The sequence below is a fragment of the Octopus bimaculoides genome, chromosome 14, assembly GCF_046866305.1.
Source record: "Octopus bimaculoides isolate indiv1 chromosome 14, ASM4686630v1, whole genome shotgun sequence".
NCBI classification, from domain to species: Eukaryota; Metazoa; Mollusca; class Cephalopoda; order Octopoda; family Octopodidae; genus Octopus; species Octopus bimaculoides.
The window spans coordinates 59,755,454-59,778,350 of NC_142941.1; the positions used below are offsets into that span (position 1 = coordinate 59,755,454).

The following is a 22,897-nucleotide window of genomic DNA, read 5'->3' on the forward strand; positions in this document are numbered from 1 at the left end:
CCCCTCTAATGCTCTCTCCAAAGAAAAAGAAAATAAAAAAAAAATAATAATAATAATAATAATAAAAAAAAAAGGACAGATAGATGGATGGAGTGATAGCGAGACAGATAGATAGACACAAGAGCCAATGTAAACAGCTCAAGCCAGGAATCAGTTTGAAAGTTGGAAAATATTCAACCCTTTGAGAAGAATTGGAAGTTGGGTGGGGGTTTGCGAAGGTTGCGTGAATAGGAAAAAAAAAAAAAAAGATTTTAGACATGAGGGATGTCTTTGATATATCTTTTGTACAGCAGAAATCTTTTCTAGTTAGTATTTTTAAACGAAACTTTCGATAAGGAAAGACAGAATTTTCCCCTACTTTTCTGTGCCGAAGAATATGAATTTAGGCAAAAAAAAAAGAAAAAAAAAGAAAGTCAGCAGAAATTAGTCTAGATGAACCATTTATAAAAGTCTCCTTTCTGCCAAATAAAAATACGTTGTTTCTGCAACAGGATTTATAAAAATAATGGTAAAGTGAAAAATAAAAGACAATATTAATCGAGGTTTGTTTTCCAATTTTTTTTTTTTTTTTGCTCTATGAAATACTAAAATGAAAATAAAAAAAAATAGACAAAAATTAAATAAAACTATACATAAAATTTCATGATGACGATGATGATGATAATGATAATGAAGATGATGATGATGATGATGAGAATGATGATATAGCAGCAGTTGAATGAAAAATATTGGTGTTTTCTTTTCTTGTTTTTCTTTTAAGAATCTAGATTTAAATTCTTCCTTATACTATAAACAGTTAGAATAGTTTGCATCAGGTAGTAGTAATATTAACCATTATTATTATTTTTTTTTTTTTACAAGCAATGGACAGATGATGTGTAGAAGAAGCTTTCTTAACTTTAGTGAATGGTTGTTTTTTTCCTTTAAATTTAGCTTTTTTTTTTTTTTTGTCATATATAGTCAGTAAATGTTTTTGGTGTTGTAGTTGAAGCCAAGCAACTGAGAGCCGGGCATGTTTTTTTTTTCTTAATGGTGTGAAGTGTTTCAACCGAATTTCTGAGTACCTACCCCCGGTGCTGTTGATGCAATGTTAAATCCTTGCGGACCCGGTGATCTCTTCTGTTTTCCTGATGGTGGCACTGCATCCCGGGAGTTTACGTTTCCCGACGTCGAATTATTTCCAGCCGAGGACTTCCGTTTTCGTCTTTTACTCGGAGGTCTTGCCGTATCTGTAACTGAAGAAATTGAAACAACAAAATCTTCTCACAATTTCAGAGGGAGGGGGCATTAACATGGGGGGGGGGGTGAAGGTGGTGCTATGAGAATCAATATATTTTAGTCTAAGCCAACAAACAACCCTCTATGAAGTTGTTTAACCAACTAGAAATAGGAGCTAAAACCCCTCCCAAAACCATACCCCACAGTCTTAAAGATGAGCACTTAGCTAATTTATTCTGAGATACCCCTGATATACCTCTGTTTCCAAGTTTTAATCAATTAGGGTTGATCTGGGACTTAAAAACAATGTGTCCTAGATATATATAAAAGAACTACATCTTAAACTCTACAACATACAAGTGCAACAGCTAATGTTGGCAGCTATAGGGGAAGAGATGCCCACCGAGGACACAAAACAGAGGCTATCGAGAATATAATTGATTCCAATTAACTCATACAATATATGGGTAGTAGTAATACAGTTAACACAAGCAAATGGAGGGAAGGTGGGACTGTCCTATACTCTAACTAAATGAATAAAGAACAATTACACAGAATAGCAACACACTGCATGTGGGTGTGTGTGAAAATATGCTACTTATTTAAAAATGCATAAAACTATCAGAAAAATGAGTTTTTTTTTTTTTTGATAGAGGGAAGGAAGAGGAAGGAATGGGCTTTGTGAAAAGTTCACTGATACGAGAGTATATTTAAAAATTCTCGTTTTAAAGAAAGTTAATAACAAATCTAGAATGCATGTCATTCTAATGATGAACCTTAAAGAGTAGAAGCAAAACTATAATAGAATATATAATTATCAAAGAGAGGAGAAGAAAAAAAAATTTTCAAAACAAGAAAAATTCTAGCCATATTCTTTTATGAAAGAAGCAATGAAGACAGTAATAGCAGTCAGTTACATTAATGTGGTAGGTTACTAGATAAAGTCTGCACAGTTGTCATCTGTGTGTGTATGTGTGTGTAAGAAAGGCAGTCAACCAGATAATTTTATAAAGAAAGGAAGGGAAATAATTTTGAAAAAGCGGCAAAAAAAAAAGAAACAAACAAAAACCAATGAAAAAAGTTCAGTTAAGAATGACACTAGACCATGAGATATTATGTAAAACATCTTTATAAACAAGGATCAAACTAGGATAGAGAGATAAGTTAGCTTAAAGTGTTTTGTGACCATATTTCTATTGAAATTTCAGATTCCTTAAATAGAACAAAAAATTTGGACATATTTAATAAAATGAAAGAGCGATGTCCAAATATGGGAAAAACATTAAAGTAGAAGAGCCAATGTGGATCAGAAGAACTTGAAATGAATTTCTTGATAAACATAATGATTTTAATTCAACTGAGACTATTCCCAAAATTGAGGAGAAGCGTATGAACATTGTTGAACACAGCTAATTCTAAAAACAGAACCCCCCCACCATAAAAAAACAAACATTACAGATGCCAGCAGCTGATGAAGGACAATGCATATTCAACTTCACTTGAATACTGGTTATCTCAAGTTTTTACACAAGTTGTGTGTATGTGTGTAGTGTGTATATCGAAGGGACTTTTCATATGGTGGTTTGACTAGGTAAAAACAGAAACTAGTTTTCTGTCTATATCGTGTCACCTGCTATATTCTCTCAAAAACAAAGGAAAGTTTCATTGGACAACGTATAACCCTAGATGCATTATGGCCTGGAAAAAAAAAAGACAATGGTTATAGCTGGAATGCCTTTGATCATAGGCCTGCTGGATCAGGAATGACCTGGGGCTAAACTACAACTATAAGGCAATGAGTGACACAGGTTATTAAAATAAATATATGAATGGCAGAGGACAGCAAACAATCACATACACACACACAATATCCAGAAAATTTATTTTTAAAACCAAATGTTAATGTTTGATTTTTTTTCTGTACTTTGCAGAAGTCCTTTTACAAAGGGAAGGGAAAGGGACATTTTATGAATGACATTGTGGCTATGAAAGACAGCATCCTCAAATAATAATTATACCAGTCCAAGAAGAAGCAAATAAAGAGAATGAAACAAACAAACCAATCCATAATCTGAGTCTCTTGATTTAGTGTTTTTAAGTTATTGGTGAATAGTGAAGAGCAAAAGAAATAAAAGCAGAAATAATTGAGTAATCAACCAAAAAACTCAAGGGAGAAATCACAACACACACACACACACACAGACACTCACAAAATCCCCAAAACTAATAAGAATTCATTATTCAGAACATGTTCTACATTAACGGTTTTCTTTTGTTCTAAAGTTTTATTTTCGTCTTTACAAAGATAAAGATATGATTTTAGAGGTATATCCTGTAGTTAAAACTGAACTATGTGAAATTAACATTTTTTTTGTGTATACGAATGACCCATAAACCAAAGCAGCAGCTGTTTTAACAATTACGGAACTTACAGAATCACAACCAGTAAACTTCAACTGATAATGAAAGGTAGGTGAGTAGGTGGTACACAGATAATAATAATAATAATAATAATAAATTTTTAAAAAAATCATTTCCAGACATTTCAGATTTTTTTAATGCCTCATCTTGTCTTAATAAACAGAATGAAAACTGTAGGAAAAGTAGGAGCAGCAGCAGCAGAAGTTATAATAATAATAATAATATTAATAATAATCATAATAATAATAGTAATAACAACATTAATAGCAAACATGCAGCAACAACCTCAATCAATGGATAAATGAGCTCATTCACAACGAAACCACTCAAGTGGAACACCAAAACTTCTCGCAAAACTAACTAGAATTTTTCTGCATATTAGACTAAAAAAAAAACAAAAAAAAAAAACCTTAGCAGACTGAGGAGAAAAAAAAAACAAAAAATAATAAACAACACAAGTCTTTCACTAAGATATAGATAGATAGACAGACAGACAGATAGATAGATATGAAAAAGTTGAAAAATAAAAAAATCAATTAACCTTTTCTTTTCGAAGGTGAGGTATCAAGTCTTGGTGAATTTCCAAAGGGTGAAATACGTTCCAGTAAATTATCTAAAGATGTAAAGAAATAAAGCAGCAGTTCTTAAAGTGTATATGTGGAGTAAAGAGCAAGTTTATTTCCAATTAACAGAGACTATAGAGATAGAAGCACGCGGTCAAAGGTCAAACACTGACTTACTTACAAAAAGGGAAAAAGATCGAATACCAAGTTCTCTTACAGAATAATATTAGTAATAGTAATAATAATGAAATGAAATAGATTTACAAAAAGCATGCTGTCCGTGTTTGTAGTCTGTGGCTTTATTTACTAGTGCGTTTATATGTATGTGTGCATATGTGTATGTATATTATATATGCACATATATATAATATATACACATCATATATATATATATATATATATATATATATATATATATATATATATACATATATACATATATATATACACACACATATATATATATATAAATATATATACATATAACTATGTATATATATAAATATATATATATATATGTAACAGACACATACACACACATTATAAAAGGTAAACAATTAAAATACTGAGGAAATCATTTAGTTGAAATCTAATCACAAATAATGTTGATGTTCAATGAAGTGGTGGTGGAGAGGAAAGAGCAGGGATTTGTGGTGGTGGGGACGGTGGTGATCAGGATTGTCCATGGAGGCAGCAGAAAAGTGAATTAATCTGTTGTCAACATGTTTCAAAAAAGGGATTCAATGGAGTGTGGGGTTAGTGGTGGTAACAGCAACGACAATAGCAGCAATATGTTAAATGGTCCAATGTTAGGATATGACAATGTTAGGACATGTGGAAACACTGTAATAAGGTGGGGGGTTTGGTTGATTAAAAGAAATACAATCTGTAAGAAACTTGGTTACTGCATCAAGTTCAATAGTTCACCAGCATGGTGTTATTGCCTAGTTCCCTGGCTAACCAATAATTTACCCAGTTACTTAACTGACCAACAAGTTGTATAGTAATCTAGTATTGATTTAAAAAAAAAATACTTATGCAGATAGCATCTCTGAGTAATTAATTCAATGACGTTCTTTACAAGTTGTATAAAAACACTAGTTGTTCATGATGTGTCTTTCAGGATGAAAAAGCCAGAAATCACCAAACCACAATAGTAATCCTAATGTAATTGTCTCCCTTGGACAATATAGCCCTTTTTGAAACTACCTTTGAACCTTGACCATTGCTGTTTGTAGATCGTAATGACTAACATCTTAGAAACTTGAGCATGTACCAAACTGTGGTGGTTCTCAAATTGTATGTCATAGCACACAGCAAGGAATATCTAAGTGCAACAGGGAATTTAAAAAAACCCCACAAATTTAAGGCTTTAAAAAAAATTTTCAAGTTTCCTGAAGAACGCATTATTCATAATTTTGTGGTATACAAATATAATTAAATAAAATGTAAGCAATAATTTTCTTTACTTCTTTACATATATTTTAAAACTTTAGAATGTTCTATTTTTCTCTTTTCAAGTTTCCTTACGAAGTGTACCAACAATTCTTTTTTTTTTATTTGCTCTCTAGTATGCCGTGAAGTCAAAAAGATTGAGGAACCACTGTTCAAAACTGATGGCAGTAGAAATATCTGCTTCAGGAGACTCATCTCCAACCACATCTAAAACAGAACCCATTCTTTGCCACATTCAAATGTTTTAATGATTTTTCCTTACATATCCCTGATATCTCCAACCTCAACCTTCCTTTCAAATGAATACCGCCTTATTCAGTAGGTCATACTGACCACTGGTCAATGAATATTTTCTTTTTAAGGTATGGGTTCCTTCAAGACATAATATATCTTATTTAATCACTATATCAACCCATCAATGGAAGTGATATATGTAATATATATAACCTTGTGCACTCTGCCCACACCTCCTGCACACTAACATGATATCTAATTTATACAATTGAAGTTGATATAATAGAAAGAGACAAGATAGACAGACAGATGGAAAGCAACTGCAAAATTGTTTTACTACACATATACAGACCAACTAAGAAAGACAAACTTAGTAAGGCTTGTACCCATAGATTACAGAAATACAGAAACTTGTTCAAAAACATCACAAACAATCCACATATTTACACAGAAGAAGCTGGAAGTGACAGGGGAGGAGGGAGAAGTTCATTGTAATTCAATTGTGATAATTAAGACAACAGTTACAAAATCTGCAATATGGGTTATATTTAGCACCAAATGAATGGAAACGAGGAGAAACAGAAAAATATTAAGGCAGGAAAACAAAGATAAGAGAAAGAAATAAACCATAATTTTGGTTAGTTTTAAATAAAACAATAGGTACAGACATGGTTGTGAGGCTAAGAAGCTTGCTTTGTAACCAAAGACATTTGCCTGATATATACAGGGGTACAAGTACATCGGGTAGGACCATGTGCAAGTGCCTTCTACTATAGCCTCAAGTTGACCAATATTTTGCAAGTGGACTTTGATGGACAGAAATTGTGAAGAAGCCTCTGTGTGTGTGTGTGTGTGTGTGTGCATGCGTGTGTGTGTGTGTGTGTGTGTGTGTGTGTGTGTGTGTGTGTGTGTGTGTGTGTGTACATGTGCTTAACCAATTAAAAAACTGGTGTTGTTCATGCTGTATCCGTTTATGTCCAGTAATGAAGCAACTGCGCAAATAGAGATCAATGAAGCCAGTACCAGATTGAAGGTTGAAACAACTGACAGAAACCCTGAAGATATTGCCCCAGCGTCACCGTAGTCCAATAACTGAAACCACAAATACCGAATAGCAGAGAAATATGGAAGCTTCCCAAACAAAAATTCTTAAGATTAGCCAATACAACATCGACATTCTCGTGTTGAACAAGGACACTGGACTTCCGTCAACTGAAACAGATATACCACCTCTAGCAACTAATTTAGTCTGTGTCACTTATCGTTCCGTAACTAACATCACTCTGCAAAATATAAAAGAAAATTCAAAAAGCATTACCATTTGTGGAAATGTCTGCTTTCGCTCAATTCCGAGAGGAGGCCAGTGAAAGAGCTGTGCAACTCTAATCAAGTGCAGGAAGTGAGAGAAAATATGTTTACTCCATTGTGTTCGAGAACCTTCTCCCAAAACAGAACAAATAAAATACAAAGTGACTAAATTTTCTTTAATATGATTAATTATTCTGCTCTCCCATACCAACACATACACTGTCAGTTCTTACCTAGTCAAACTAATTTTATCAAAAAGCTACAAGTTGCTTCTTGTTTTAACGTAATTAAATCATTCTGCTACTTTATTCCTAATTTCTGTCTTATCTAAATCTCCTATTACTTACAAAATTACAAATTTTCATAGGAATGTCAAGAGATTGAGACCAAACTGGAAGACTGCTGCCAAAGGCTATTGTTGAATTAATTGATTCAAATATCTATTTTACCAAACCCCAAAATACTGAAATGCAATGTTGACTTCAGCAGGCTTTGAACTCAACATGAAAGGATACTAAAATTTTGTCTGCAAATCTACTAATTTTTCTTATCAATCACCAAACTAACATTATTTTACAATATTTCAAGCACAGTGTGCAATCACAGGAACCAGTTTTTAATCACACCCAAACTCCCAGCATTAATGAAACAGAAAATAAATGGGAGGAGGCTATTAGTGTGTCACAAAGAAGAAACAAAATCTAATGACACAGATATCTTTACATAGATAACATCCAAGATGGCAAGAACACTTCATGATGTAGTCTATAGATAAATTCATACATTTGATAACAATAATAAAACTAGTTAACTCTGTAATTCTGCAATTGTGACAATACATACAGTATCAAGTAATGAAAGAGAAGACAAAATCAAAGGTGTTATACGTCTGGGAACTTAGCATAAGTTGTAGTAAGAGTTTGATCTATTCTCTACTCTTCCTAGTTGCTCAATACTGATATAAATAAAATTTCAAAGAATTATTACTATCACTCTTTTTCTGAAGTAATGAAATGGTCACAAGCTCAGTGTTCCCCAAGAACACCCTAACCAAACAGTTTTAACAGCATGAATTACTGAGCTGACCGATTCCATTATTCCAATATTCTGTGTAACTTTCAGTTTCACACAGTTATAAACCAAGCACTTATATCCTTGAAGTATGAAGCTTAGAATGAAAGTCACTGGCAAGCTTAAGGTCCAGTGAAATCTAAAAACGAGGAGAGGAAGGGGAAAATCTCTTAAATTAAGGGGAAACTGTTGGACTAAACATTAAAAATTGCTGGCACCTGTAATTTGACATGTTTTGCTACTAATTGCAAACAATATTTCTATCTATCTATCAATTTATCTGGCTTTGCATCTATATCTCATTCCCTCTCTCTATATATATAGGAAGAGATATTGGACAAGTTTAGGATATTACCTTAGAAACATGTATTTGTATCAGTGAGAATAAGCCAGGGACAAGAATGGTAAAAAAAAAAAAAAAAAACAACTTGCAAAAATATTTCAGTTTTTCCTAAATTATTGTCGGCAGTTTTCCCCACCTTCCATTTTAATAATGTAGGACAATTTCCCCTCCTCTCCACTGCAGTCCCAAATTTGTGCACTTGCGGGCATGGTTTAATGAGATTTGAACATGTCATTTGCCAGGTAAACCAGGAATAAAACATAATTGTTGTCATAAGGTTAGAACTTATAATCAAGGAGCCTCAATAAAAGTACATTAGTACTTTACCTACCTTCACAACATTGTTTTTACTCCATAAAAGAACATTAGCTGTGAGGATAAGGCAGTATGAAGTAGAAATAATAAAAAAATAATGAAAAATCCTAAATAGTTTATCCAGCTAAAATTTTTATGTTCAGATAAAGGGCATTCTTTTTTTTTTTTTTTCCTTTCTTCATTACAAAAACATGAACATGGAACAAAAATAAATCAACAAAATAGCAAACAGAATATTGAAATAAGAATAGAAGATATGCAAAAAAAAAAAAAAAAAAAAAAAAAAAGCAAACAAGATAGCAAGACATTTAATAAATATAAAATTAATGAGAAGCGTGACAAGTTAAGTCAGAGATACTACCTTGCAGACAGAGTAAGAAGAAAAACCATTCAGCCATGGGTTGCTATGATGTGGACAAACACAAGAGATTCAAGATTGATAGACGATATACATACATGCATGTGTGAGAGTGCACACACAAACACACACTATAGTTTAGGCTGAGAGGAAATAGAAGCAAGATGAAGGACTAATCATAAAAAATTTGAATCAAAAGAAAATTTAGCAAGTCAATGAAGACAACTGGTGGTCTGCAGCAGCTAGGATTGATATGTTAGAAGGTAAAACGAAAGAGTTACATTAGTTTGCCATGTGGCAAAGTATGAACAATTAATGCCTAAAAATCGAGCTTTTCCCAATATTCTCTGATGAAGAATTCCATTTGAAACATTAGATAATTCTTCTCCACATGGAACTGATAAAACCTTTTTGATATACCTTTTGGTAGAAAACAAAAAACAAAAAGAAGCAGCCAAATATTACAATAATTAAACACCAAAGTCAAACTAATTAAGCCATAACCTACTTTAGTGATTTAATTTAAGAAACAATCAAAGAAATGGCCAAGCTAATTGTAATTATGTAGGAAGAGAATAAACAGAAACAGTGCAATCGATAGAATTATTATGGAATTTCAGTTAATCTGATAAGAATGAAAGATGTACTGCATGCACTGGTATAGTTGACTGCATGTTATAGTAAGGAACTACTTACTAAACTGATGGCTAAACCAAGTGAAGTTGTGGTATGCATGCTCTGTTAATTAGTATTATCAAATTGAGAGAATAAGGAGTATGGACAGTGATAACTCAGTGGGAGGAGACTGGGAAAAAAACAACAAAAAAACAACAGTCTATCACAGCTGAACTTGATGCAAAAACGATATCCCAATGTTAATGTTACATTTGCTGAGTTGAAGCAAATTAAAATGAAAATGTTTTGGTATCAATATACAAAGGCCAATCCAACATAATAAAAAATGAGCGGAAGATTTGAGCTAGTGTGAAAAGCTAACAAGGGGAACCAATGCACAGTTGCTTGACCTGCTAGCAACAAAAGCCAAATCTTCCTCAAATTACATTAAACCCCACCCCACAAAAATAAACAGAACATTTTGGATGCTATAGCCTTAAGTATATGTACAGTGGCTGGATTCCTCACAAAGAAAAATCTACCATGGATGGAATATCTTTGCTCGAGCTTGACCTGGGACTAGATAACAACACTATGTTATGAGAGTAGAGAATGTAGAAGGCAGAAGGAGGATGCTATGGGAAACGTTTGTATAGAACTGTTAGAAGACCAAGCTAATCTATCTGAACAAAGGGAGGAGAAAAAAAAAAAAACTAACAAAAAGAAAACCCCCCATTTATGATTATGAAACAAAATGGCCAGCATTTGAAATTCTGACTACATGATAGGCACGACATATTTTGTGAGCCCTTAAGGCAAGGCACATAACTCTGCTGATTGTTGTTGGCTTTGAGCCTGCATTATAAAAGATTATACAAGTTAATGGTGCTGCAACAATACAAAAAAATCCATGTTCTATGAAGAAACTGAAGTCTAATAATGATTGTATGATTATTCCGAGTTCAAATCTAACCAAAGCTGGCTTTCTTTACATGCTTACAAGGATGATAAAACAAGTATCAGTTGACAGAATATGTACTGCAGGGGAGGAAGCAGGGTGTTCAATATAAACCATCTAACCCTAGAAAGCAGAGCCTTAAACATGACCATGTATGAATGAATGAACCAATACAAGAATCTATAGTGAATTTCAAAGTTTTCCTGCATTCTGATATTTACATCAATCCTTAAAACACATGAAAAACTTTTATTAACCAGATTTCATTTGTTGCTTATCTAAGCTTAATGATGTCAGCTGATAAAACTGTGTACAATGTCTAAATGTACAGATCTTCAGTTGCCATAATTCCAAACCTCACATGTAGAAGATAGAAGAGGATGACAGAATGAAAGAGAACCAGAGAGACACAGGTATCGCTGGTTATACCAAACAATACCACCACACACACACACACCACCACCTATTCATTAACCAATCTCATCACTGGTACTGGCTTCCAGGCAAAAAACTGCAAGAAAGTCATACTCCAAATAGATGCCAAATATAAGTAGCTTTAATTGAGACTGCAACTTCAAATAACTGTTAGGAGGGTTTCATATAAAAGTAAGACATTTTTTTCTTTTTAAAAGGAATTGAACTTAGTACCTACCATGAATTCTAGCACCTTATTACTAAAAGTTAAAAAATATTAGAGAGGACCATTTACACAGAATTCAAATTACATGAATCCATACAGACTGTCATACCATCACCATTAGAGAGACGGACTCTATTTTGGTAAATATAATAGCATTATGTCTTTTTTTTTAACATGTACAATAGCTTACGTTACATTTATTTAACTATAATACACTTAACATTTTCAGGTGGCAAAAGATTTAGGAACAATTGGTAACAAACAAAATAAGTAGACTAGAGAGAGAGAGAGAGAGAGAGAGAGAGAGAGATTAAAGAGACAGATTAAAGAGACAGAAAGAAAGAAGGAAAATAAATACAAACCTTATCATTAAGATAGACTAAAAAAAAAAAAATCTCAAAGAAAATGATATTTTCTCTAAAATAAGATACAGACTTGCATTACATTATAAATTACAAACACGAATATTGCAACAAATCCAATTTGTATCTAAATGACAGCATCCACTCACACATAATTCCATTTGCATCCATAGTAAAAGTTCGATGTATGTTGTTAATTGAAGAAAAATTTTCAAGTTAGATAAAGAATTTTGAGTGAAGTACCACATTTAACTCATCTTTTTTTGCTCCCCCCCACCTCTCAATGTTTAGAGGTGTGTGTTTGTTTACAAAATCTTAATCCTATTTGAGCAGTTATTTTTACAGCTGGACATCTCTTGTATAGCACTAACTATTTGATAATGAAATTAGAAGTGAAGCCTGTTTTGTCAGTCAGTTGAACTGAAGCAAGTCGAGTTATGTGCCTTGCTCAAAAGCACAAGACAAAAATGGCTAGAAATTGTTTGTCTAGTATTTTAAAATCACGGCTATTGTTAACCTCCCCATTAAAATTGTTGTTCTGTTCTTCAAATGAAATTGAAACGACCCATTCCTAACATAGTGTTCTGCTCAAGGCAAGAATAGGATGAGAAACACTAGATAGTAAAAAGCAACAGACATAGAGAGTAATTAATAACCAGTAGATAGCTTGATATGCTTGTATTTAATAAACACAAATGCCACTAAAAGAAATTAGTGTTTTCTCAAAGAAAAACTGAAGAAAAGAGTTGACATGCAAAACTTTTTAAAATAAACTCTTCTTTTAAAACATAATTTCACTGCAGAAAGCAGAAGCACAGAACTGTTAAGTAAGAGGGTGGGGTTATGACTTGATGAAGGAGAAGTAATGAAGCTAGAAGTGGTGGTGGTGGGGAATGGTGAAATACAACCTCACAAGGGATGAGGAGTAATATGGGACATGGTCTGGGACGCATGACATAATGCAAGAGAAATAATGATATTACAACCAACTCCATTGTCATCATCATCATCGTTTAACGTCCGCTTTCCATGCTAGCATGGGTTGGACGATTTGACTGAGGACTGGTGAAACCGGATGGCAACACCAGGCTCCAGTCTGATTTGGCAGAGTTTCTACAGCTGGATGCCCTTCCTAACGCCAACCACTCAGAGAGTGTAGTGGGTGCTTTTACGTGTCACCCGCACGAAAACGGCCACGCTCGAAATGGTGTCTTTTATGTGCCACCCGCACAAGCCAGTCCAGGGGCACTGGCAACGATCTCGCTCAAAAATCCTACAGGAGCCAGTCAGGCGGTACTGGCAACGGCCATGCTCAAAATGGTGCATCTCATGTGCCACCCGCACAAGAACCAGTCCAGGGGCACTGGCAACGATCTTACTTGGCTTGCCGGGTCTTCTCACGCACAGCCCATTTCCAAAGGTCTCGGTCCGTAGTCATCGCCTCGGTGAGGCCCAATGTACGAAGGTCTTGCCTCACCACCTCAGCCCAGGTCTTCCTGGGCCTACCTCTTCCACGGGTTCCCTCAACTGTTAGGGTGTGGCACTTTTTCACGCAGCTATCCTCCTCCATTCTCACCACATGTCCATACCAGCGCAATCGTCTCTCTTGCACGCCACAACTGATGCTTCTAATGTTCAGCTTTTCTCTCAAGATACTTACACTCTGACGGGTATTCACATTGACATTACATAGACAATTAACACAAACTCATTAGGGGAGAATAAACGGAAGCACAATCTCAGTACCTGGCATGAGAAACATTGCAACATTAAAGCAGATTCTCCTGGGGGACAGAGGGTGAAAGAAAACTTAGTGACATGCCCACACCCTTGTAGACAGGAAGAGAGATCTTCTAATTTAGTTGAAGGAAAGACTTTACTTCATCAAATGAGGGAGAGACTTCACTCAAGTAGTTGAGAAATAAAGAGATAGACAGAAAGAAGTGCTGCTGTTGGAAAGGTGGTTGTGGTTGATCTTATGACAAAGAAATATTTCAATTTTCAATAGTTAATATTTTTTAAAGGTTTGGATATAAATTTTTAATAATATTTTTTTGTGTGTCTTTCTCCTATTTTGTTATAAATGATAGCTGCTATTGTCTACATTGCCAACTCCTTTCTGTAGAATAGGTAGAAAAATATACTGTATATATGTGTATGTGTGTGTGTATACTGACACCAACACATATACATATACACGGAATACACAAAAAATTCAAATAAATATAAAGAAAAAAGAACAAACACAAAAACCACGTTAATGCATTACAAATAAAACCCAAGAGAAAACTTTAGAAATACTTATGTTTAAGATGAAGAGATAACAATAAAACGGAAGAGAATGTGCATTGCCATTAGTATTCGCAGTCCTGTACACAGCCAGCTGGAGCAGTGTTGGCCGGCTATACTTACGATGATGGTTGTGGTGAAAAGAAACAAAAGTTGGTATCTTGCCTTTACCTGGGGGCGCCACCATCCTCTGCCACTTCTGGAACAGTGTCGTCTTCAGGCAGTCGCGTGGATTCAGTCCGTAGGCTTTGTGACGGGACATCAACTCCTGCATTGGTTCAAGAATCACACACAGCTGTAAAAAAAAAAGATGGAAACTATGCAAAGTTATGTATGCAATGACCAAATGCTACAGAATTAACCCTTTAGCATTTAAACTGGCCATATCCAGCCAAAATATTCTACCTGTTTTATGTTCAAACTGGCCAGATCTGCCCTCTCACACCTACCCTACAATGTAATTTAAAAAAATTAACAGTCGCCTCATCAAAATTTAATAGCTACAAGATAATGCATGATTAATTCAAATCAATGTGAATAAAAAAAGCATTACTTTTGATAGAACAATGTAAATACTAGAGGGTTAAACCGGCCACAATCTGGCTCAAATATTCTATTTTATGCTCAAACCATTCAAATCTGGCCTTTCACACCTATCCTACAATCTCATTCTCAAGATAAACAATTACATTATTGAAATCTTAAAACTATGAGCTAATGCAGGATTGATTCAAAACAATGTGAATGAATAAGTCTTACATATGACACAATCTGAATGCTAAAGGGTTAAACATTTTTTTATTCCATGAATTAACCAAAAGAGTAAGAACAACACCTATGATTGTTAGAATGTTGAGGGGAAAGAGCAGAAGAAACCATTACTTGTGGGTTTATTCTCAGGCCTAACCGGAATATTTGTAATGTAGTGGATTCTGATATAGTTGTTTTGATGGACTTCTGCAGTTTCCATTAACTAAATTTTATTCATAAGGCTGAGATCAACCCAAAGCTATTGTAGGAGACAGCTCACAAAGCACAGTACAGTGGGATTAAATAAATTTACTACAATACTTTGCCATTATTGCAGGGGTTCCCCTTTCCACAAGTTATCTGGCGACTATGAAGCAACAAATACTGTTTCTAATTTAAGTAAAGGCCAGCAATTTTGAAGGGAGGGAGTTAGTTGATAACATGAACCCCAATATTTGTCTGGTACTTTATTTTATTGACTCTAAAAGGAGAAATGACAAAGCTGATCTCGGCAGGATTTGAACTCAGAACAGACAGACTGGGACAAATATACCAAGTTATTGTTTTTCTTTTTTGATGCTTAAACAATTTTGCTAGGGATGGGGGTGGGTCTCATCAATACCATTGAACCCCGTGCTTCAATGGTACTTTATTTTAGTGACCACCCAGGAAGATAAAAGGCAAAGTTGAGCTCAGCAGTAACAGAACTCAGAATGTAGGGTTGAAACAAATACTGCAGAGCATTTTGTTCGATGCTCTAATGATTCTGCTAGCTCACTGCCTAATAATAATAATAATGATGATGATGATGATGATTTCAAATTTTGGCACAAGGCCAGCAATTTTGGGGGAGTGGGTAAGTCGATTCCATTGGCCCCAGTGCTCAACTGGTATTTAATTTATTGACCCCGAAGGAATGAAAAGCAGTCGACCTCAGCGGAGTTTGAACTCAGAACATAAAGACAGACGAAATGCTGCTAAGCATTTTTCCTGGCATGCTAACGGTTCTGCCACCATGCTGCTTGAATTTTTTTTTACTATCAGAACAAGGCTTAAAATTTTCAGGGAAGGGGCCAGTTGATTACATTGACCCCCACCCCACTCAACTGGTACTTATTTCATCAACCCCAAAAGGATGAAAGGCAAAGTTGACCTAGCGGAATAATAATAATAATAATAATTTATCAGCATCAGTGATTTGAATTCAAAAGTTCAGAGGTCAATGAGTGCTAGTGAACTAATACTCAATCACTAACACCTCCATTGTATGAAGGAAATTAATTAAGGCATTGAGTTTACTTATAGTTGCTCAGTAGCATCACACGATTCCCTCACACTCAGTAGTGCCTTTAAATTGGGGACCATGACAAACCTAGGATAAACAGCACCATACACATATATTGATGATACTGATGATAATATATATATATAATAGATTATTGGGTTCCTCTGCAGTACCTTAGGCAAATGTGTTCCCCTATAACCTCAGGTTATCAAATGCTTTGTAAATGGAAACTTCAGAAGCCTGCTCTGTTGTGTTTGCATGTGTGTGTGCATTTGAATGTTTACATTCTGCATTCAGCTACAAATAAGTTATGTTTCTTGATGTCCTCTATCAACAAAATTGTCCCCTATCCCATCACTTTTGAAGAAGAGAGGAATGAAAAATTCCTTACTTGAAAAGCATGTTAAGGGTAGGCGATAATAAGGGCATACTGCTGTAAAACAATGCCTCCATAATATATATTTGTAGAGCAACCAGTCCTTGCAGGAACTAGTATAGTTCTAGCCAGGTATGTAATGCATGAGCAGATGGGATGAATTATAGATACAATGAAACATACTGAGTGGATGAAACACTGTTGAATTCAGTGCACATAATTTGAAGTGACAGTGGCTTAGAGAGAAGAATCTTTGGGAAACAACTTGGGAAATGTTTTAGCTCTATACAGTAAGACATATTTATACAAAGCCTATGTTTGTAAAAATGGCTTGAAATAGGGGTAATGAAATTTGCTAGGCAGGGTTGTTCATATAACAATCAATGTAATAATATTAAATACAGACCGTTTTGTAGAAGCTGTTAGTATCTTTAATTTGCAACATCTTTAAATTCCAGCATTGAAACTACAAATAAATTAGCATTTGATGGGAAGCATTGTGCAGTCTTTAGTGACATGACAGTGCCAATAGTAATTTGTAACTTTATTACTAGATCACAAACATTGGAGGTGGGTAGAGTCAATTTAAGTTAACCCCAGTATAAACCCAAAAAGATGAAAAGCAATGTTGCTATGGTGAGATTTGAACTCAGAATGCAATAAAGACCTGACTAAATACTAAACACTGCTATCACTAATAACAACAGTTAGTTTTGACCTCAGTATATTACTGGATGCATGAAAGGCAGAGAGAACAGTAGCAAGGTTTGAATTTTAGAAAAAATAACTAAAAACCACAAAACATTTCCCAAAGCACACAACCACTTCAGTTTACTGCACCTAATAATAATAATAATATTAATTAGTAACGGGAGCTAGGGTTTCATATGAAAGTCCTGTGTGCTGATGACTTCTGTCATTTCAGAAGAAGCTATGCTCAGATGCAAGAAAGAAGTAGTTAGGAAGTATACAGGAGGTACATTGGGATCACAGGCAGAATAATAAAGAAGAAAATATTGGTACGTAGAAGATGCACCAGGGTAGTTAGCAGTAAGAACATCAGTGAAAGAAATTCTTTCAAGTATCAGGATGATTGCCCAGAACTGACATCTTCTCTTACCTAGGTGACCTAATTAGCAATGGAGGTGGATGCCCAGAAAGTAGAATAACCAGAGTAACAACAGTATGGAAAAAATTCAGGAGCCATTATTGCTGATATCAGCAAAAGGCTTCTCTCACTGAATGAAGGACAGATTATGAGATTATGAGGTGTTATGTTGCATGAAGTCTAGAAAGAAATGATGTGAGCTTGTTTGGCTGGATGAATTATGTTAGTGTCTATGAAAGATGAAGCACAGATGAGCTTAGGAAAAAAAGTGTATGAGAGGAATTAGATGTAGCATGTAAGAAGTGCCAGGTGATCTAGGTGGAAGAGCCCTGCTCTCAGGATACTGAACCTCGTGGAGGAAGCGACCCATGTGTTTTTCAAGTAAGAGGTTTTTATTCCATTTGTCTCAGGAATTGTCAACATGACTGCTTTTGCTCATGTGGTTTCATGCTTAGATGCCATACAATATAACCATCCACATGACAGGTTTCCATGCAGTCTGTCTACCAATTCCACTCACAAGGCATTGGTTGATAAAGGGCTGTAGTAGAAGACCCAAGGTGCCACAGAGCAGGATTGAACCTGAAACCACTTGAAGCAAACTTTTTGACCACACAACCATACAAATAAAAAGGTACCAGGCTGGAATTGATATGACTAACTAAAATCCTTGAAAGTATGACCCCAAATTGTCTGCAATCTAACAAGTGTTCTGCTTTTGCTGAGTCTTTTTGCTGTCTGGTTACTCATAGAAAAAACAAAAAACAAAAAAACCTCATCAATCTATCTCATCCTTCCCCATGATATGTAACTTTAATTACAAACACCCTTCTGTATAACAAGTAGGGAAGGTTGAGCAATAGAAATGCTTCTACAGCAAGGTTGTCTTAGTATTAATCACACAACAGTAAAGTAAAGAAATTAAAAAAAATTATTTTATTAATACTGTTAAATTGGAGCAAGCAGAGTTGTGTGCCATGACCAAGGGAACAAGCACAATGGCAATAGTAAGTGGTATTTTCCGACTTGTTTCAGTCATTTGACTGCAGCCATGCTGGAAACAAGATTAAAAAGATCTTTTTTTTTATGACAGCTATCATTTGAACAGGTACTTTAACCTCAAAGTCAATGCATCTCAGTGTTACTATTTACTGGCACTGAAAGTTGCTGAAAAACTGGTATTTAAATATATTAATTCTTCTCCATGCAGTCCTTTAAATTGCTGTTTCAGCCTCATTTAAAATTGTTTTTGTTCTCTAACTTAAATTATTAAACTCTTAAAAATATGGATTAAAAAAAACAAAACAAAACAAACGAAAAATGTCAGTTGTGTTGCCTTCCCTAATGGTGTAGCAATGGCCACAAGTGGAGCTCCAGGAATTTTTCGAAGGGAGGACACAAGATTTACAAGATCAGAAGGGAATATAATTCCCGAAGAAAAGGGTGTAATAACATTATCTAGAAGGGCACACTTCTTTCTTGGAGTGGGGTAGGGGTGTGTGGGGATGGGAAGAATCCCCTCCCCTCCAGATTTAGCAAGATGATAAAATCTCAAGTAATTATTCCCTTCACAGCACACACAAAAAAAGAACAGGCCAACAAAGGAGTTCCTTGTGCTTGCACAGTCTGATAGAAATAGCAAAATAAAGGACACATCATATGATGCAGTTCCTGATATACAAAAACACAGGATGGCCATGGCTGGAATGCCATTTTTCATAGGTCTGCTGTATTAGGATTGACCTTGGGCAAAACAACAATTAAATTACAGAACACATTTAAATTGTTAGCAAATGGATAGGTATAGATAGGTAGCATCCAGTCATGGAGGCAACAGCAGTAAATACAGAATGCCACAACAGTATTGCAAAAAGCATGCAGGGTGTGTCTATTGTCTCTTCAATTTTTAAAGCAAATCTTTGCTTTGTACAAAAAAGACAATAGTCAACTAAATCTTCATAATATTATGGTTAGTCCACAGTACTCTGTAAGGAGCATAGAGTCGGTTTCCTGGTTTCTCAGGCATATATATTCCTCCCTGGAATATATATGTTTGTCGCAGGATTACTCATTTTTACAAGCTGAGCGGCCCAGTGAAATGAAATGAAATGTTTTGCTCAAGATCACAGCACATCACCCAATCCAGGAATTGAAACCACAATCTCGCGATCATGAGTTCAACACCCTAACCACTAAGCCATACACCTCCGCTTATATTTATATATACATATGTTAAATACATATCATCAGATTTTATGCAGGCAGCATACATATTAATAATAGTTGTTCTTCACAATCTAAGGCTGACATGGAGGTGGAAGAGGCTCCAAAGCTGGTGCTATCAACTTCTTTAATGCTGACTGTCAAAATAAATATAGTTCTTGCCACTACTAGTACTAACTACAGCTACCACTTTTAATAAGGCCCTTACACTACAAGAAGTAAGTTGCAGCTCACCAATTTGTTAGACATATTTTTCTAATTCTGGTTACAAACAAAAGAAAAACAATTGTGTGGAGAAATTACTCACCCGTAAAAAGTTAAGTGTATAATTTGTCAGACCCTGTCTAGTAATATTTTTACTTAATTGTTCAACCATAGCAGGATCTTGCTGTAAGAGAAAGAAGAAAAAAGTCATTTTGCATATATAGTATATATGTACACATATATATATATGTAAATAAATAAAAACAGATGCTTACAGTTATACACATCTATCTATCTAAAATGGGAAGGGAAGTAAAAATTCCTTTAACAACTGTCACATTGCAACTGTGACCATATAATAGCATAAATAGATCCTGTGTTAAGTTTTTCAAAGGTACTGACCACATATGTCTGTTGAATATTCATGTTTTGTGTGTTTGTCACTCATACTCAAGAAACATTTAAATGTTTAAACTTGAAAAACTTTAAAAAGGAATTTATTTGAAAAATGTTTTAGCCATATTTTAAACATTAATTTGTATATAGATAGATAATCAAAGCAGTTAAGTATATAGTAGTATTTATAAACCAACAAAACAAGACAACCTAGAACAGCAAGGTCATAATTTTTAATCTCCTACATTTAACCACTTCTTTCTTATATAAAGTAATTCCTATGCAGATATGGGTTGGCCAAGTCTATAAATTTCAGATGTATCTTCACAACACTCTGTGGAGAACATATTTTTTACAGTTGGATGCTCTACAGGTAACCATTCAACCATGAAATAGGGTGTGCCAAACCGGAGCAAACAGAGTTATGTACCTTAGATGACCATCATATTGTTGTGAGTCATTGGACTGCTTCTTCAATGGGTTATTCCATTTTTTATTTGACTGTTATTATTCTAGCATATCAAACAACATTGAACAACCATGGACAAACTGCAGCCCATACTGAATGGAAAACCACCTTGAATTTTATTTGTAGTGTAGCTCATCAGATGATGAGCCATGCCCCTTACAGCCTGCTTATCAAAAGAGGTTGTCTATGCTTGACATAGAAGCTTCTTTATTGACTCGTTTGTACAGAAAATGATCAGAATAGTGTGGAGTAAGGTGTTTTACCTATCCTACACATTAAGCTTAATAAGTGGAATATTTAATGATGTAGAAGTATTCATCTAATTGAATTCGAAGATGACGATGGCAACAATGTGTCTGTGTCATCAGCTATCATGACCATTTCTACAAGAAATCCAGAGTTAATAAACATGATAGGTAGCCCAACACATTAGTTACAACATTATCAAATACACTACAATAACGTCTGCATCATCATATGCTCAGACCATACTAAAATAGGTCTCCCATGCCAACTTAAAGGTTGGGGCTTAGCTCTAATGTTAATCTATATGAGAAATATAAATCTCTCTCAGGATAGAATATCAATCAATTTGCAAACACCATTTCAATATGATCAGAGAATGAAGTGCTCTGACCAGAAACACAATAAAATACTGCAGTGGATTTGAACTTATGACCGATAAGCAGGTAGTCCAATACCTTAATTATACAGTACTTGGCTATCTCATCTCATTATTATCACTACAGACATTGCATTGTGCTATACTACATGGCACAGAACCATCATTCATGATTTGTGTACACATGTGTTTATATCAAATATACATACAGTTTTCTATATGCTGGTGACATGTAAAAGCACTCAGCACACTCTGTAAAATGGTTGGCATTAGGAAGGGCATCCAGCTATAGAAACCATGTCAAAACAGACAATTGGATCCTGGTGCAGCTCTCCGAGCTGTCCAGCCTGTTCAAATACATACACACACACATATATATATATATATATATATGAGTGTGAGAGTGAGAAAGAGAAAGCAGAAGGGAGATATGCCAATAAGTTCATAGGAATAATGTGCCATTTTTATAAAATAAGAAACATTACCTGCATTGCTATTACACTTCTTGGAATTAATTCTCGATGTTGTCTGGTAGCAAAATGCCATGATCGAATTCTCATGAGGTCATCAAATGTAAATTCTAAAATCAATCTTCCTTCAGTGACTACCTGTAGAATTAGATAAAAGAGAGTTCATGACATCTTCCATTTTTATATCTGCACACGCACACCACACACAAACATTCATTAACTATTCTGATGCCAACCCATCTGAAACAACCCCTGGTTTCAAGATACATAACTGTTCATGTTTGAAAGTGTTGACAATAATCATAATTTTGTGACCACTTCCCCCCACAAAAAAAAAACAAAAAAATCCACACTATTACCTAACCACAAATTCTTATATATAAGGTACAATGATAAATAACTCACACTTTCCCCATTGTGTTTGCAACATTATAAACAAAATTGATTTGATCCACCCATGAGCTGCATGCTACTTTTCATGAACATGGATTGCAGCTTTGTACTTACAAATAGACCAATTTGTGCTTTGAAATCGCCACTCCTGATTGACTATCTTCTCCTGGTTGTATGGAACTTTTGAGTATTATAATATTATTTTCACTTGCCTCCATGGATAACTTCAAAGCACTTCTAGCAACAAATCTGTGTATATGTAGGCAAGAAGTTTAGACAGCTTCTTTTGTTGACAGTCCCAGCTAATAAATTTTCTCTTGCTTACCCCTGACGTTTTAAACATCTAGACCATACAGACTTCCTAGGCAGTTATCAATATTCTTCTCAGCATTACATGGATGAAGTAAATCTCTTGTATGAAAAATTGGTCAAGCACAAGTCTAAATATTTC

General features: G+C 34.8%; 1 protein-coding gene across 20 annotated transcripts in view; it reads right to left on the reverse strand.

Annotated features, from left to right (window-relative positions):
- LOC106876387 (LIM domain-binding protein 2) overlaps positions 1-22,897 on the reverse strand; it is a 160,990-nt gene that overhangs the window by 1,373 nt on the left and 136,720 nt on the right. For 4 of the 20 annotated variants that reach the window (XM_089363100.1, XM_089363104.1, XM_089363094.1 and 1 more), the window contains 5 exons: positions 22,069-22,191; positions 20,200-20,280; positions 14,316-14,445; positions 4,181-4,252; positions 1,069-1,229 (listed from right to left, as the gene is read on the reverse strand). In XM_089363100.1, coding sequence (XP_089219226.1) covers positions 1,069-1,229; positions 4,181-4,252; positions 14,316-14,445; positions 20,200-20,280; positions 22,069-22,191 — 567 coding nt within the window. Of the gene's footprint in view, positions 1-1,068; positions 1,236-4,180; positions 4,253-14,273; positions 14,446-20,199; positions 20,281-22,068; positions 22,192-22,897 lie in introns of all 20 variants that reach the window. The other 16 variants (XM_089363106.1, XM_089363101.1, XM_089363092.1 and 13 more) reach the window with 6 other exon arrangements.